This window comes from Octopus bimaculoides, chromosome 8, assembly GCF_046866305.1.
Source record: "Octopus bimaculoides isolate indiv1 chromosome 8, ASM4686630v1, whole genome shotgun sequence".
In the NCBI taxonomy this organism is placed as follows: domain Eukaryota; kingdom Metazoa; phylum Mollusca; class Cephalopoda; order Octopoda; family Octopodidae; genus Octopus; species Octopus bimaculoides.
The window spans coordinates 86,300,268-86,318,403 of NC_142935.1; the positions used below are offsets into that span (position 1 = coordinate 86,300,268).

Genomic DNA, 18,136 nt, shown 5'->3' on the forward strand with positions numbered 1-18,136 from the left:
TGGTGTGACTTACGGGTAATTATATATTTTTTTAATTTAAGAACTCCACCGACCTACTGAATTCTAGATTCGAAATTTTCAGTAAATGCAAGCATTTGGAGAAGTTTCTATTATTGAATGTCACCCTCTCCGGACTAAGCATACAGTCAAACACAAACTTCAACCTTTCTCCTTCGAATTAATTACACCAACCATTGTTAATTCCCATTCTTACGGACAAGCGGAACACAACTCTTATATTCTTTCCTTCCATGCATTTCTTCTCGTTTTCTTGAAGACTGAAAAAGACGATTTTTCTAAACAATTCTGCTGGAAGCTGAAGTTATTGTGATTTCTCTACCAAATAAAATAGTAAAGAATAGAAAGGAAAAATATAAGAAAGGCAAACTATTTGATCATTTCATTGAGAGTCTGGCAAACAATCAGAGATAGCAACAAATAAAATAAATGTAGCAGAAAATGAATAAATATAAATAAATGAATAAATAAATAAACAAAAGTTTGGTGGTAATGATGCAACTATTAAGAAACATACGTTGAAAGCTAAAATTGATGTTACATTTATTTTATAATCATCTGTGAAACAGGAGGTATAGTTCGCCTTTTCGTTCCAGGTGCCGTTCTCATTGCAAACACGTGTAGCATTCTCTAGAAGAAAAAAAGCATCAATGAGTTAAAATTAGTGAATTATATAATATTAGTCATTGGGAGTAAAGTTGTCTTTTCTTCACTGCATAATTATTATTTATTAATTCAAGCATTACTAATTAAATTAAGAGAAACACTGCCTTCAGATGAATACCCTTTGTCGCTTATATCTTGAACATATTGCTTCTGTGGACATCAATACACTAAAGTCTCTACGTTCAGCAAATGACGTGGTAGTACCCCACAAGAAAATCCACCATCTTTCCAACATAGTTTTGAATTCAATACCTCTACTACTGCTTAAAAAATAAAAAGAAAAACAGCTCAGTATCCATAAATTTTTGAAACATTTTGAAGCATAGAATAATCTACCCACAACAGTTATTAGCAGTCAGGACACTACATCCTTCGAAAATTTCATGCTTTGTCTTAATAAATCTGAGTTCAAATTTGAGTATGTTACGTTTCATCTCTCCAGAGGCGATGAAATAATCCTTTTTACGATAGGCACAAGGCCTGAACTTTTGGAGGGATGGGCATAGTCGATTACATTGACTCTAGTGCTCGACTGGTACTTATTTCACAGAACCGAAAAGGATGAAAAGCAAAGTCGATCTCGACAGAATTTGAAATCAAGCTGTAAAAATGCTAAACATTTTGTCCGGCGTGCTAACGGTACTGCAGGGACGATTAAATAATAACTAGTGATTTACATCAAGGTAGGGAATCGGGAGAGTTGTTAGAGCGTTGGATAGAATAAATACCTTGAAATATAAATCTCGGATATCTGTGCTCTGAGTTCAAAATCATGCCGAGGTCAAATTAAAGTACAAATCTCGACTAGCAATTTCAGGGGTTGGGGTAAGTCGATCAAATCGACCCCAGTGCTCAACTGGTACTTATTTTATCGACTTCGACACGATGAAAGGCAACGTCGACGATGGCAGACTTAGAGCTCAGACCGTAATGACGGACAAAATGCCGTTAAGCATTTTGTCTGGCATACTAACTATTCTGCCTGCTCGCCACCTTATGTATCCTTAATATAACAAAGACTAACAAGGCGGTGAACTGGTAGAATTGTTACCACGCCAGGCAAAATGCTTAGCGGTATTTTGTCCGTCTATATGTACTAAGTTCAAATTCCGCCGGAGTCGATAAAATAAGTACCAGTTTGGAAATCGACAAAATAATGTGACGGTTATGATGTTAAGGTGTTGGTTGGTTGCCAGTATGCAAGATGGAAAAAGAACAGTGATTGAAGTTGTAAAGAAATATTTATTTACCGTTACTTTGTATATATCCAAAACCACGACGGGTTGGTTTGTATAACTAGTAAATGGAAAAGCATGCGAGGTAAAGGGAGTTAATTTCGGCCGGTATGTGTGTACACAATCTTATAGTAATTTATAGAGAGATATGGTAATGTTACAGAGAAAAGGAAGTGAGTTAGTGAAAGTGAGAGTGGTGGGACGAAACAACTGCTTCGTTGGCGAGCTACCATAGTTGTCCCTTTGTGCCTTTTCCTTTAGTGACGGCGTTTTATTCAGCCGGTCAGCCAGACTCAGTTCTCACCAACTGACTCTGGCTTACGGAGTTCTTGTTTTTATAACTATCCAGAAGAATAGACATATCGTTGAGAACAATCGATTTCGTTGGCGGTCTGTTATCTCTATTCTAGTTTTTGGTGGCCTAGAAGAGGTTAGAAGGGTCAAGTGGCAAAGCCATTATTCTGCTTAGCGATGGCATCTGGCAAATGTAACTGCTGTAACTCACAGAAAAGTGCTGTTGAACTGTTAAGTGAAATTTGGCGATCAAGGATCGAATCCACGCTATGCCTGCATGAAGTTCACTACAATAAGTACCACTGGGGTCAATGTAATCGATTAAGCCCCTCCCTGACATTGCTAGCCTTGTGCCAAAATGTGAAACTAATATTACAAAGACTAGCTGAGCCAGATATTTGAGTGTTGGTCTTATATTAATTTAAATTGGATTGGAATCTCATATCAAAATGGACTGAGTTGATTAGGGAACCTTGGGAGACTGACTGTATAGGTAAGGAGTTTGTTTGGGAAGCACATGGTTCTGGTGCGTGCGTCTGTTTCAGGTACGTATCACGGTAAAAGTTGTAAACAGGTGACAAAACCGAAAAACCACGTGCTATCAAATGAAGTCCTTGTGATATTCTCCTCTTGTGTTGTACAGGTAATCCCTATTCACTCCTTCTATACTAAATGTAATGAGCCAACGATTAATCCATTAGAAACCTATAACCCTCGATAGTTCTGTTGTTCAGAAAATACAAAAAACTAAAATAGAACTATGTTCAAAGATGAATGCTGCAGACAATTTCTCTTATTTTCAAGCAAGAAGGAGGATCTGAACTCACCATTGCAAACTAATAAGGAGTCGTTGGTTATAAACATCTAATTTGTAGTTTTATCGCTTTATTTTTAGATTTATTAAACTAGCAAGAGATAAATATTTGGTTATGGACACAGTGTGGTGACGGTAACGCGATACCAACTCTCGTCGACCGACCAGATAGTGTGTGACCTTATCCATTCAGCTATCATTTTTTTCATTCATCTTCCAACATAAAATATGTAGATATATGTTGATTATTATTACAAAAAATAAAGAATGGTATATGTTTACTAATAACAGTATATATTACTTACGCTTCGTGTTTACTCCAGGAATGTTCTTGGGACACTGTAGAGTTACAACGACATTGGCTAGTGTCTGAGGCCAGCACAGAGCAGTGTCCCACAGTGTGTTGCACCATGTTCTATTGAAACCTAATCCAGGAAGAAAGTATAACGAAAACAAACAAACAAACAAACCTCAAAACAAATCAATACAGAGTTGCACAAAGAATAATTACTTTCAATGGAAAAGAAAAGAAATAATGCTTCGGGCCATATGAGATGAAAAATTTCACTTTATATATATATATATATATATATATATATATATATATATATATATATATATATATATATATATATATATATATATATATATATATATATATATATATATATATGTATATATATATATATGTATGTATGTATGTATGTATGTATGTATGTATGTATGTATGTATGTATATATATATATATATATATATATATATATATATATATATATATATTCCGTTTATTGGCTAAACTCGCAATATGACCGTCCACAAATACAGCAATATATATATATATATAGTTACTCTTTTACTTGTTTTAGTCACTTGATAGCAGCCGTGCTGAAGCACCGCCTTTAGTCGAACAAATCGACCCCAGGAATTATTCTTTGTAAGCCTAGTACTTATCCTATCGGTCTCTATTGCCGAACCGCTATATTACGGGTACGTAAACTCACCAGCATCGGTTGTCAAGCGATGGTGTGTGGGGTGGATAAACACAAACATACACACACATACGCGCACACACACACACACACACACACACACACATATATGACGGGCTTTTTTCAATTTCCGTATACCAAATCCACTCACAAGGCTTTGGTCGGCCTGAGGCTATAGTAGAGGATACTTGCCCAAGTTGCCACGCAGTGGGACTGAACCCGGAACCATGTGGTTGGTAAGCAAGCTACTTACCACACAGCCACTCCTGCGCCTATATATATATATATATATATATATATATATATATATATATATATATATATATATATATATATATATATATATATATATATATATATATATATATATATATATATATATATATATATATATATATATATATATATATATATATATATATATATATATATATATATATATATATATATATATATATTTATATATATATATATATATATATATATAATATATATATATATATATATATATATAGAGAGAGAGAGAGAAAGAGATCCAATATTGGTAGAATCATAACAAAAAGTACTTCGTCTAGTGAGAGATAAATATAAATTTGATAGACAACCGAAAGAGTTACGACAAGTTTCATGCTTTTATGATACTTCAACTAGGCATATTTAAAATCATGTCTAGTTAAGTATCATAAAAGTATGAAACTATTAGTAGTTCTTTCGGTTGTGTATTAAATTCACACACACACACACACACACACACACACACACACACACACACACACACACACACACACACACACACACACACACACACACACACACACACACATATATATACATACACATGTAATGTGGGTGTATGTGCTCACGTGTATGCATGCGATGTGTGTATGAAACAAAAGGTTATCGTACATATAATGTAAACTATATATAATCCAATCATATTGTCAAATCTTCAGAGATTTGTAAATCTCATTTGTAATTTTACTGAATTAGTAACAGTGTTGCCATCGCTAAGGAACATACACGGAGTTCTAAATACTGGTTATTGTGCAATTTGAATTTAAATCTCACTATCTAACACACATAAACGCTCCTTTTATATATATCTTTATCTTTTACCTGTTTTAGTCATTAACTGCGGCCATGCTGGAGTATCGCCTTGAAGAATTTTGTACTGGGTCTTTTTGCCGAATCGCTCAGCTATGGGGACGTAAAAACAGCAACACCAGTTGTCAAGCAGTGATAGGTGACGAACACAAACTGAACCACACACACGCGCACACACACACACACACGCACGCTCGCGCGCGCACACATGCATACACATGCACACTCACACACACACATGTGACAGGCTTCTTTCAGTTTCCATCTGCAAAATCCACTCACAAGGCTTTGATTGACTCAACGTGCCACGAAGCAAATTTCTTACCATACAGCCACTCCTGTGCCTATATGTATGTGAGTGTGTATGTGTTTTATGTATATGTCTGTATATATATATATATATATATATATATATATATATATATATATATATATATATATATATATATATATATATATATATATATATATGTGTGTGTGTGTGTGTGTGTGTGTGTGTGTGTGTGTCTGTGAGCGTGTGTGAATATATATATGTGTGTATATAGATGTGTGTGCATATCTACTACATATGTAGAAAATCAGAGTGTGTTTGTTTCTGGCGTTGTTAGCTAACTTCTCCTACATCGTTTTATTGATTCTGATGAAATTTGACACGTGAGTAGAGCGTGACATACTTAGATTGTTGAAAAAAATTGATAATACTTCCTCTGAAAGGGACCTTTATATCTACCTCATATAACTAATTTTTTAAACACCCAAGGGAAATAACCCATAGACCAGTACAATATCTTTTTAAACATTCAAGGGAAATAATCCATTTCATTGTTTATGTTTCATTACTTTGAATATTGATTCTTTTTGTGTGTCCTATTTCTAATTTTTGCAGACAATATCACTTTTATACTTTAGTTCATACGTGAGTAGAACTCATGTCTGGAAACCTCGTGACAAACTTAGATTGTTGAAAAAAAATCGATAATAGGGCCTTTCCAATGGATCCTTCTATCTACTACATATTACTAATATTTTATTTAAACAACCCAAGGGAAATAACCTTACCACCTGCAGATTTTAGCAAAGCGATCAATATTTGATTCTCACGATCAGCCAACCTAATTTTGTATTTCACTACTCACAGTTTTGAACTGCTAAACATTATTATTGCACTTCCTTAATTTAAATCTTAAACATTAAAGACTTCATTCATACATTTCTATACATACATAAATTTTTGAATGCCCATTACTCCGATAATTCTGCATTTTTACAGTTACACTTTTTCCATGACAGTAGATAATTTTTTTATTTCACAAGGTTTTTGTAGTGGCTTTATGCAGGCATAGCATGGATTCGATGCTTGATTGTAAAATTTCACTTAACACTTCAACAGCGCTTTTCTCAAGATAAAACAATAGTTTTTCTGTGAATGACAATAGTTATACATTTCCCAGATGCCTTCGATAAGCAGTATAATGTCTTTGCCTCTTGCCAACCTCTGACAACCTCTCTCACCAACCTCCGACAATCTTTCTCGCCAACCTCCAAAAATCTCTCTTACCAACCTCCAGCAATCTCTCCCTCCTCCAGCTGACAGTTTTTTGTACTTTTTCGTGACGGAAAAAACACCTTTTGTGGCAGTTATAACGAAATTGCTTTCTTATATTAGAGTAATAAGGCGTTTCAATAGAACATCTTTACTCCCGGGAATTACCGGGTACACCAGCTAGTATATGTATATGTGAATATATATGTGTATATATATATATATATATATATATATATATATATATATATATATATATATATATATATATATATATATATATATATATATATATATATAAAGGGCATTATTACAGAAAAATAATAACGCCACACAGTGGACTTCTCAGAATAACCACATTTAGTACCTAATGCGAGGAAAAACAACCAACAGAAGATGACCAACTTTCTTTTAAATAAACTTAACTGTGTATCGACCGATTTCGCGATTACTAGAATGAATCTAGATTTCGTTCATCAGTACAGTATTGTCCCCAAAGTATATATAAATAAACAGAATTCTCACCTCACCAAAAACGAACACACTACGTATCCGACAGAGTAAAGGGAATGAAGTTTATCTGTATATATCTTCATCAAAGAAGCGGGAAATACTTCCGGGTTGTTTTTGGGTACCCATGTGGAGACAGGAATAAAAAATTCAACATTGAATATATTCCGTGTATATATTTGATAAATATCATATATATATATATATATATATATATATATATATATATATATATATATATATGTATGTATGTATGTATGTATGTATATATTTGTATCCGTACTATATCCTACCGCCCTATGCGTGCCACCATTCGCTCCAATCTCTCTAAAATACATACCATTGACCGCCTCCTCCCTCCGGCTTTTTCCACCTTTGTCTCCTCTCTGTCGCCCTCCCATGCTCACAACCCGTTGCATTATTTAATTCATTTAAATCATCTCTTTCATCTCTTTCTTGCTAACACCAAACTTCGTAAACTCCACTCACTCAACCATTCCATCACACCCGATGCCACTACCCCAACTCCTCCACTATCCTTCTCCCTCCCTGATACGCTGCCCACCCCTCACACATACGCCTCATCCCCTCCCTCCCAGCCTTCCACATCCCTACCACCCCTCCTACCTTTACCCCATCCACCCCTCCTACTTCTATTCCATCCCCCCCTTCTCCACTTCAGTCTGTTGTTACCATCCTCCCAGATCTTCCGATCTCTGAGGCGGCGCGATCCATCCTCAGTAGGGGTCTGCGTTTCATCCCCATCTCTCCACCCTGCAACAAATTTCGGACTCGTGCTGATATCCACAGCTTTGTGCACCGTGTTAGGTTGTCTGCGCTTTTCCGCGACGCTCCACCCGCATCTAACGAGGAGGACTGCCTCACCGACCTGGGCCGCCGACCATCCAAGTGGACGCCTGCTCCTGGCCAGTTCCAAGCAGTTGATCTTTTTGCGGGCGCCTGCCAGCGCGCTGTGGACCGGTTGAATTTTTCCAAGCGTCCCTGTCGTCTTAACATCTCCCCAGCCGAACTCTCGGCCCTTCGATCTCTCCGACACCGCACTGACATCATTATAAAACCGGCCGACAAGGGTGGAGCCGTGGTGGTATGGTGCGCGGACCTCTACAAAGCTGAAACCCTCCGCCAACTTCAAGACACCTTCTTCTACTGCCTTCTGACCACACGCCCAGCTACCAACAGACTGTGTCCTCCACTATCCATGACCTCATCTCCTCCTCCCGTCTCCCCCACCACCTCCAACCTTATTGTCCGCACCCCCGCACCCCCACCATTTACTTCCTCCCCAAAATCCACAAACCTAATAACCCTGGCCGCCCCATCGTCTCCGCCTGTAACTGATCCACTGAGATTATCTCCAAATATATTGACCGTCTCCTTGTCCCCCTAGTGGCTTCTCTCCCTTCTCACATCCATGACACCATCCACGCGCTTCGTTTGTTCAACTATTTCTCCTTCCCTCCTGGTCCCTCTAAACTTCTCTTCATTCTCGACATCCAGGGCCTTTACACGGTGATCCTTCACCACGTGGGGCTGCGTGCACTCAAACATTTGCTTGACCTCCAACTCAACCCCCAACCCGACACCGCCACACTCGTTCGTCTGGCCGAACTTGTCCTCTCACTCAACTGCTTCTCGTTCGCGGGCGATTTCTACCAGTTGTCCTCGGGAGTGGCCATGAGAACGAGAATGGGTCCCAAATATGCGAACTTGTTCGTTGGCTACGTTGAGGCCCAAATATTCACAAGTTTCACTGGTCCCAGTCCCGAACTAAATGGCCGTTATATTGACGACTGTATCGGTGCAACCTCATCTCCCGCGAACATCTAGACCCCTTCCTCTCTTTTGTCAAATCTTTCCATCCTGCCCTCCACTTTTCCTGCACTATCTCTGACACTTCTGTCTCCTTTCTTGACATTTCGGTCAGCATTCATCACTCCACTCTTACCACCTCCATCCACTACAAACACACAGACTCACACTCATACCTCAACTTCTCCTCTTCCCACCCTAAACACACCAAGCTTTTCATCCCCTATTCCCAATTCCTCCTTCTACATTGTCACGTGTAGGCCGGATCTGGCTATCGTCCGAGTCCATCGTGAAGATCGCTCCGCCTCCTTCCTTTGGCCGTGAAGGACAGACAGTTTTTCTCTGTCTGGTGGCTATGGCAAAAGACGTTGTATGGTGAACGCGATTGAAAGGGTTAAAGACGGGTACCTTCCTCTTCGACCAAGGCCTCATTGACTTTTTTAGGTTCCACCTGAAAAGGAAAGTGAGGCTGGAGGGGGAGGTGCTGTCACATAGTAAGTTTGTTGAAAGGTGGGTGAATGTGGCAAGAATGGTCCGTGTGAATGGGACTTGCAGAATTTCTTCCAACTTTACGTTCTGAGTCCAAATGCTATCTGGGTCAACTTTGCTTTTCATCCTTTCAGGGTCGATGAATTAAATATCAGTCAAGAACTGGAGTCAATATAACCAACTTGCTCTCTTCCCCAAGATGTCTTCTGCCTATAGAAACGTTAGCACGCCGGGCGAAATGCTTAACGGAACTTCGTCTGAGTTCAAATTCCGCCGAGGCCGACTTTGCCTTTCATCCTTTCGGAGTAGATAAATTAAGTACCAGTTGATCACTGGGGTCGATGTAATCGACTAGTCCCCTCCCACCAAATTTCAGGCGTTGTACCTATAGTAGAAAGGATTATTATTATTGTTATTGAAGCGGCGAGCTGGCAGAAACGTTAGCACGCCGGGTGAAATGCTTAGTGGTATTTCGCCTGCCGCTACGTTCTGAGTTCAAATTTCGCCGAGGTCGACTTCGCCTTTCATACTTTCGGGGTCGATAAATTAAGTACCAGTTGCGTACTGGGGTTGATCTAATCGACTGGCCCACTCCCCCAAAATTTTGTGCCTTGTGCCTAGAGTAGAAAAGATTATTGTTATTATTGTTATTATTATTATTATTATTATTATCAAGATGGTGAGCTGTCAGAATCGTTAGCATGCCGGGCAATATTCTTAGCTGCATTTCGTCCGTCTTTATGCTCTGAGTTTAAATTCCGCCAGGGTTTATTTTGCCTTTCATCCATCCTGCGTCGATAACATTTCATTACTATATAAGCTATTAAGGGTAAGCTATTAGATCCGTTATTACTTACTTTTACTAAGAATTCTGAATCATTTAAAATCAAATTTTCACCAAAATGAACGCAACAACCGATATCAAAATACAATTATATAAAAATGGTAATCGATTAGAAAATATGTTGCTATATTATCTTTCATTCAGCTGGCAGTACTCCTTTGCCTGGAGTAAATAAGCAGTAACCAGCAAAGAGTAAAGCAATGTACGATACTATACATTTAGTGAATAGTATCAACATTATTCTATCGGAGCGTAATCTATTGGCATTAAAGAAACGTGAAAGCTTCATGGTGTTAGGCAAATCTGCTAGTGAATTCTTTTTCTTTTGCGTTATATTATTGATTTTGTGGTAAATGATTTCCTCCGTAGTTGGCTTTACACGGACGCTATTAAATGCATAAGTATATATATATATATATATATATATATATATATATATACATACACACACAGAGTCTAAATGGAGGCTTATTGCGGTCTGTATTTTATTTATTGGTTAAGAAGAAAAGTCATCTATTGAAATCTAATTCAACCAACAGTTAGCAGTCATTAAAATAATATAGTAGAAATTTGGTATAAAAACAAATCCATGTTGCAGTTAGAGTGAATAAATGGTTGTCAAATATTGGTTGATGTATGAGACATTCTGAACAAAGTTGAATAGATATGTGTCTCTCTTAGATTAAATATTAATTTATAACTTCGACACAGGAGCACACGTTTGAACAGACGAAATATAACTGAGTTGAAGTCGTTATGTAACTGGTATTTATTTGATCAACTCCAGAAGGTTGAAAGGCAAAGTCAATATGATGAGAATTACACTGGCAATCAATAAACGAACATAATTTGATATGGCAAACATGTAGACAAATAACAAAAAATAGAATTTTGTCTAAAAAAAAAACATTTTTGTCTGACTGCTATGTGGATACATATCCCTCTCAATGCGAATAAATTCAAAGAATTCTTCCTTACAGTTTCCTGGACATGTTTGAACAAGTCAGTTGTCAATAATAATAATGATAATGGTTTCAAATGTTGGCACAAAGCCAGTAATTTCGTGGAGAGGGGGAGTCGATTACAGTCACCTAATTGTCCACCTGATACTTATTTTATAGACCCCCGAAAGGATGAAAAGCAAAGTCAGCTTCGGTGGGGTATGAACTCAGAACGTAAAGACGGACGAAATGCCGCTAAGCGGTGTTGCCCCGCGTGCTAACGATTCTGACAGTTCGCTGCCTTATCATTATCAACAGCAGCAGCAACAACAACAACAACAACAACAACAACAACAACAACAGTAACAACAACAGTAACAATAATAATGATGATGATGATGATGATGTTTTCTTTATTAACTACTAAGGGATCTCAAAAACCATTGAGGACGGTACAGGACAATACAATGTGGGGTTACATAAAAGGCGTGTTAGAAGTAGGAAAAAAAAGTAACAAAATAATAAAATTATAACAATGAATAATTTTCCCAAAGAAGGAAACTTCCTAGGGCTGCTCGTCGAAATACCACAAAACTACCGTCGCCCTAACCACATTGTCCTTCTTCAGCCTACAGGCGCGCGCTTAGAGTGGGGCCCGTTCACTCAGACCATTCTTGCAACATTTCATGCAGTTTTTATCTAATATTGTAACAAGCCTGACGTCGAGAATGGATACACGAAATGATGACAAGTTTTGCACAAGTATTACTAAACACTAGGCGTGTCATAATGGTAACAAGGAAGGAAACAAAATAGGACAGAAAACAAAATGCTGAAAGCCAGCAGGCACAGGCGAGAATAGGTAAAACTTGTGTCACTTGTAAACGGTTTGTTTGAGATATTTTGTCAAAATATTTTTTGCTTGGGGGTTCTTGTTTTTATAACTATCCAGAAAGATAGACATATCGTTGAAAACAATGGATTTAGTTGGTGGTACTTGTCATCTTAATTCTAGCTTTCGGTGGTCTAGGAGAGGTTAGAAGGGTCAAGTGGTGAAGCCATTATTTCGGCCTAGATAAGACATCTGGAAAATGTAAAACTGCTGTCACAGAAAAAAAACATTGTTCCGCCGTGGGAAAAGTTCTGTTGAACTGTTACTTGAAATTTGGCTATGGTGGATCAAATCCACTTCATGCCTACAAGATCCCCTATATATATACACACATATATATATATATATATATATATATATATATATATATATATATATATAACCATTTTAACGATGCGTACTGCCTTAATTCTTCGAAACGCCGGAGTTTTAATGGTAGCAGCTGATGAAGGGGATGTTTCTATGTGGCCTGCTTGTTTGTTGCACCTTGTTTACCATTTTTGTCCTTGTTCTTTTGCCACGTCATGTACCCAGTTATGTATCTATATGTACATGTGGATGAACGTATATACATACAGGTACATATATATGCATATACTCATATATTGTCTATATATATATATATATATATATATATATATATATATATATATATATATATATTATATATACACATGCTGATATATGACCTACGTTGGACTCCTTGTTCGCATAATCACCGAACCTGGAGCTTAACTATGGTCTATCCATAGCACTTACTCAGCATTACCTGACACCCTTGGGTCTTATTGATACCCTTACCTCTCATAAACCCTAAATGTGTATATATATATATATATATGTAGTGGATCTTAGAGGCATGATGTAGATTCGATTCCAGACAGCCAAATTTAAATTAACACTTCAACAGAACTTTTCTCACGGGAATACAATAGTTTTTCTGTGACAGCAGTTTACATTTGCCAGATGCCTTAGCAAAGCAAAATAATGTCTTCGCCACTTGACCCTTCTAACCTCTTATAAGCCCCCAAAAGCTAGAATTAAGATGACAAGTACCACCAACGAAATCTATTGATTTCAACGATATGTCTATCCTTCTGGATAGTTAGAAAAACAAGAACCCCCACCCCAAGCAAAAGTCAGTTAGTGAGTTAGTGAGAACGCAGTCTGGCTGACCGGCTGAACAAAACACCGCCGCAAAGGAAAAGGGCTCAAAAAGGACAACTATGGTAACTCACCAACGAAACAGTTGTTTCGTTCCACACTCTCTCACTCTCACTGGCTCACTTTATTTTCTCTTATAACATCACTCTATTTCTATCTGTAATTACTACTACACAATGACGAGAACATAAACACAAACTATACAAGGAAAATCTACGACATCTATCATTACTTCGCATGCTTTACGATTTTATCACCTGCCCGTCGAGGCAAGGTATTTTACAATGTAACGGTAAAATGAATATTTTCTTTACAACTTCAATCACTGTTCTTTCATCTTTACATAATCGACTTCAACGATGAACCAATCCTGACAAACTGATTACGACTCCGTCATTCCATACTATTGTTTACAAATTGATGACCCTACCGTTATATATATATCTTCTAATATATAAAACAGAGATGTTTTATTTATACGATTTTTTCATTTCATGTTTATTTCATTCATTCTTCGTATTATTCTCTCTCACCTCCCTCTCTCTCTCTCTCACACACACACAACGCGCGCGCGCATACATACGTGTGTCTTTGTAAATATGCTTGTATACATTTATGTATGTGTGTGTTTGTAAGAGTGTGAGTGAGTCAAGGGATGTGTTGTCATATGCATCCATCATTTTTGGATGTATGTGTGCGTGTGTGTGTGTGTGTGTGAGACAGAGTGAGAGAGCGGTGTGTAAGTAGTATTTACTCTCTCTCTCTCATACACACGCACACACACACACAAAGATGTATGAATATTTATGCATGTACGTATACATGACAACAAACCTCTCTCATTCTCTCTCTCTCTCTCTCTGTCACACATACACACACGTCCATTTCATCTGATGTGTGATACTCTGTGTGTGTGTGTGTGTGTGTGTGTGTGTGTGTGTGTGTGTGCGTGCGTGCGTGCGTGTGGGGTTCCACAATCGCTATTTATTTCAATTACTGTTGTGAGGATATTCACGTAAATCTTTTTTTTTCATTTAATCCCCATTTTAATTTTCGTAAAAGTTTCCAAGTACCAATGAGGCTTTTTGGCGCATCTTCAATTTTCCCATTCATGAGAGGCGCCCAGCCATCATTCATCTGAGAGTCCATCTACAGAATGTCCTCAAATTTCTATACAGCATATTTTGCTTTTTTTCTTCCAGTATATAAGCAACAATTTCATTCCCGGGCAACGCCGGGTGCCTCCGCTAGTATATATATATTATTTAGAGAAAAACCACTATTAAATAATTCAATAATGAAGAATGTAATTCATACCCTCTAGAAAATAAGTATATCATATAAACCTTATTCTAAAAATCAATAAAGTACACAAAAGAATAAGTAGTAAATGGTATAAAAATGACTACGCACGTTTCGTGGCTATATTTTCAAATAAATAACTAATAAAACCAATTCAATTAATAATCAAATCGATCTACAATTAAATCTATTCAGAAATATAGTCACTCGTCAGGTCTAAAATAAAATATAAATAGGAATAATAATAATAATAATAATAATAATAATAATAATAATAATAATAATAATAATAAAATCAATGTACATATTGTAACTTATGATAAATATCAAATAAATATATAAAAAAACTAGTTTTAACAATAAATAAATAAATAATCGAAAAACATTTAATAGAATAAGTACTAGGTTTCCAAAGAATAAGTCCTGGGGTCGATTTGCTCGACTAAAGGCGGTGCTCCAGCATGGCCACAGTCAAAAGACTGAAACAAGTAAAAGAGTAAAAGAGTAAAAGAGTAAATATTTCTTAAAATAAAATCATAACTTATCTTATCGAAGAATTGCTGTTAAACTAAAATTTTAAACGTAATACGTAGAACTTAGCGTTTATAAGAAATATACGGCGTAAATAAAAAATTATGGAATAATGAGATAGAAATATGTATTTAAACCGTTAAGATGACATAATGTATTTTAGATGTGAGAATAAGAAAATAATTAACTGTAGTATATCATTTACTTGAAAATTCTAAAGTCTAGATAACTTAAATCTAGAATACGCAAAATACATTATATATAATATACAAAAATGAAGCTAAATTGCAATCATTTAATCTATTTTCATTAATTAATTAATTAATTAATTTTTTAAACATCTTAGTTTAATCTTATTCTAAATATGTAATATATCCTTTATAATCTCGTGCTAATTTATATACATTCTACTACTACAAATCATAACTACAACAATTAGTAGCATAAAATAGGGTTTATATAAATGCATAAATTAGCTAAACTTATTATATAAGCATTTAATTTTTCGTTCATCTAGGGAATTAATCAATTTTTTTTATTATCAGTTAATAATATCTCCTTAAATTCATTAGTATATGATAAACAAAAAAAGCACTACCTATTCGATAAGATTTAGCCTTACAAATTATCTCTCAATTTAAATTGTACATAATATCTTTAGATTTTAGTTTCCATATATATTTACTAAGGCGAGTAGAATTAATTAAATTTCTATTCTTAAAAGAATTCATATGTTGAGCCACACGTAATTTAGTTTTGTTAGAAGTCGATCCTATGTAAATAGTGTTTAAATTATAACCATTCATATTATTATCATCAAGCAAAGTTACTACACATTTATATACTACATCCTCCAAATTACAGTTATCATTAAATTTACATTTATTTTTATCTCTACATGTACAATTAATTATGTTCTGGTCTATATTATAATTATTATTGTAATAATTACTTGATTTGTTTTCGTAAAACTTATTCAGATTAAATTTATTAAAAGAAGAAAGAATATTGCCAACGTTATTAGTAGTAGAGTAACCAACTGCAAAATTATCACTAGAATATATATATATATATATATATATATATATATATACATATATATATATATATATATATATATATATATATATATATATATATATATATATATATATATATATATATATATATATATACATACATATAGATAGATAGATAGATAGATAGATAGATAGATAGATAGATAGATAGATAAATAGATAGAAAAATAGATAGATAGATAGATAGATAGATAGATAGATAGATAGATAGATAGACAGATAGATAGATAGATAGATAGATAGATAGATAGATAGATAGATAGATACACACACATACATACATATATGCATGTAGAAATATACAAAGACGACAAATTTAACTATTTCACCGTATATTGAAACAAATTACTAAGAGTCTTAATCGATTTTCGACCTTTATTGGGAGGGTCAACGTTGTTACGAATATATATATAATCGACCACACATACTCATTGTATGTGTCTTGCTTGTTCGCCGGTACGCTGCGGCCTAAAGCTGTGGGAATGACTTTCTCAAAGTGCTGGGATTTAAAACAAAAGAAAGTCATGGTAAGGCAAGAGAACTCGTACCTAATTCCAGACAGGAGTGATGGATAACAACATTTCGCCATTCTTGTGACTTATCAACATCGTGTACCTGAATCGAACCGGGAGGCATGGTTGCGAACTGAATCGGGGCGAGTTGTCTCACCCGTTTATCATTTTCAGGCGTCTTTACACCCTGCATTTTGAGAGAATCATCCCCACCGCGCTAAACCACACTGTACAAAGAACATGCAAAACATACATTGAGAGTATATATATATATATATATATATATATATATATATATATATATATATATATATATATATGATAATAATATTAGGGATAAAAATCCAAATTTACAGGTAAAAACTCAATTTTATTTAATTTATCAAAATTAAAATTAAATTAAGTTTCGCAGTATATAATATATCTCTTTACTTTTTACTCTTTTACTCGTTTCAGTCATTTGACTGTGGCCATGCTGGAGCACCACTTTAGTCGAGCAAATCGACCCCGGGACTTATTTTTTGTAAGCCTAGTACTTATTCTATCGGTCTCTTTTGCCGAGTCACTAGGTGACGGGGACATAAGCAGACCAGCATCGGTTGTCAAGCAATACTAGGGGGACAAATACAGACACACAAACAAACAAACACACACACACATACACACACGCACACACGCGCGCACACACACACACACACACACACATACACACACACACACACACACACACATATATATATATACATATATATAAAAATTATATATAATATATACACATATATATATAAATATATAATTTAGAGGAAAGAACCACAATTCCTGAACTCATAAATGAAAATACACAGTCACATATAGAAAAATTTAATAAGTAAATACATTAAAAAGAACTATAATAAAATACAAAGTAGTAATTATTAAAATAATAAAACGACTACACATGTTTCAGAACCACATTTTCAAATAGAAAATAAAATAAAATAAAATCCAGTAAAATAAATCGATCGAAAATCAATTCTATTCAAAAATATAGCGAATCTTCGGGTCAAACTACAATAATAATAATAATAATAATAGTAATAATAATATTAATAATAATAATAAAAATAAAATGAATGTATATATATATCAACTGACAATAAATAACAAATGAATTTATATAAAAAATAAGTAAAAGTACTTATTTTACCAAAAATAGAAGAAAAATATTTAACGAAATTATTGAAAATGAAGGCAATACTTATCTTATTGAAGCTTTAGTTTAAACTAAAATTTAAACGTTATACTATTAACTTAGTGTTTATAAGAATATCAGCAAACAATATATAACAGATGAATTTCTATAAAAATACTTATTTTATCAATAAATAAAAGAAAGACG

General features: G+C 35.1%; 1 protein-coding gene across 5 annotated transcripts in view; it reads right to left on the reverse strand.

Moving 5' to 3' along the window:
* The window catches only part of LOC106875237 (corticotropin-releasing hormone receptor 2), a 148,345-nt gene that overhangs the window by 72,680 nt on the left and 57,529 nt on the right, over positions 1 to 18,136 (reverse strand). Inside the window, exons 2-3 of one of the 5 annotated variants that reach the window (XM_052970216.2) lie at positions 3,333 to 3,452; positions 560 to 648 (exon numbers count right to left, since the gene is read on the reverse strand). The exons of 1 other annotated variant lie outside the window; for it this stretch is intronic. In XM_052970216.2, coding sequence (XP_052826176.2) covers positions 560 to 648; positions 3,333 to 3,452 — 209 coding nt within the window. Of the gene's footprint in view, positions 1 to 535; positions 649 to 3,332; positions 3,453 to 18,136 lie in introns of all 5 variants that reach the window. 3 more of the 5 variants (XM_014923299.3, XM_089356747.1, XM_052970217.2) reach the window with 3 other exon arrangements.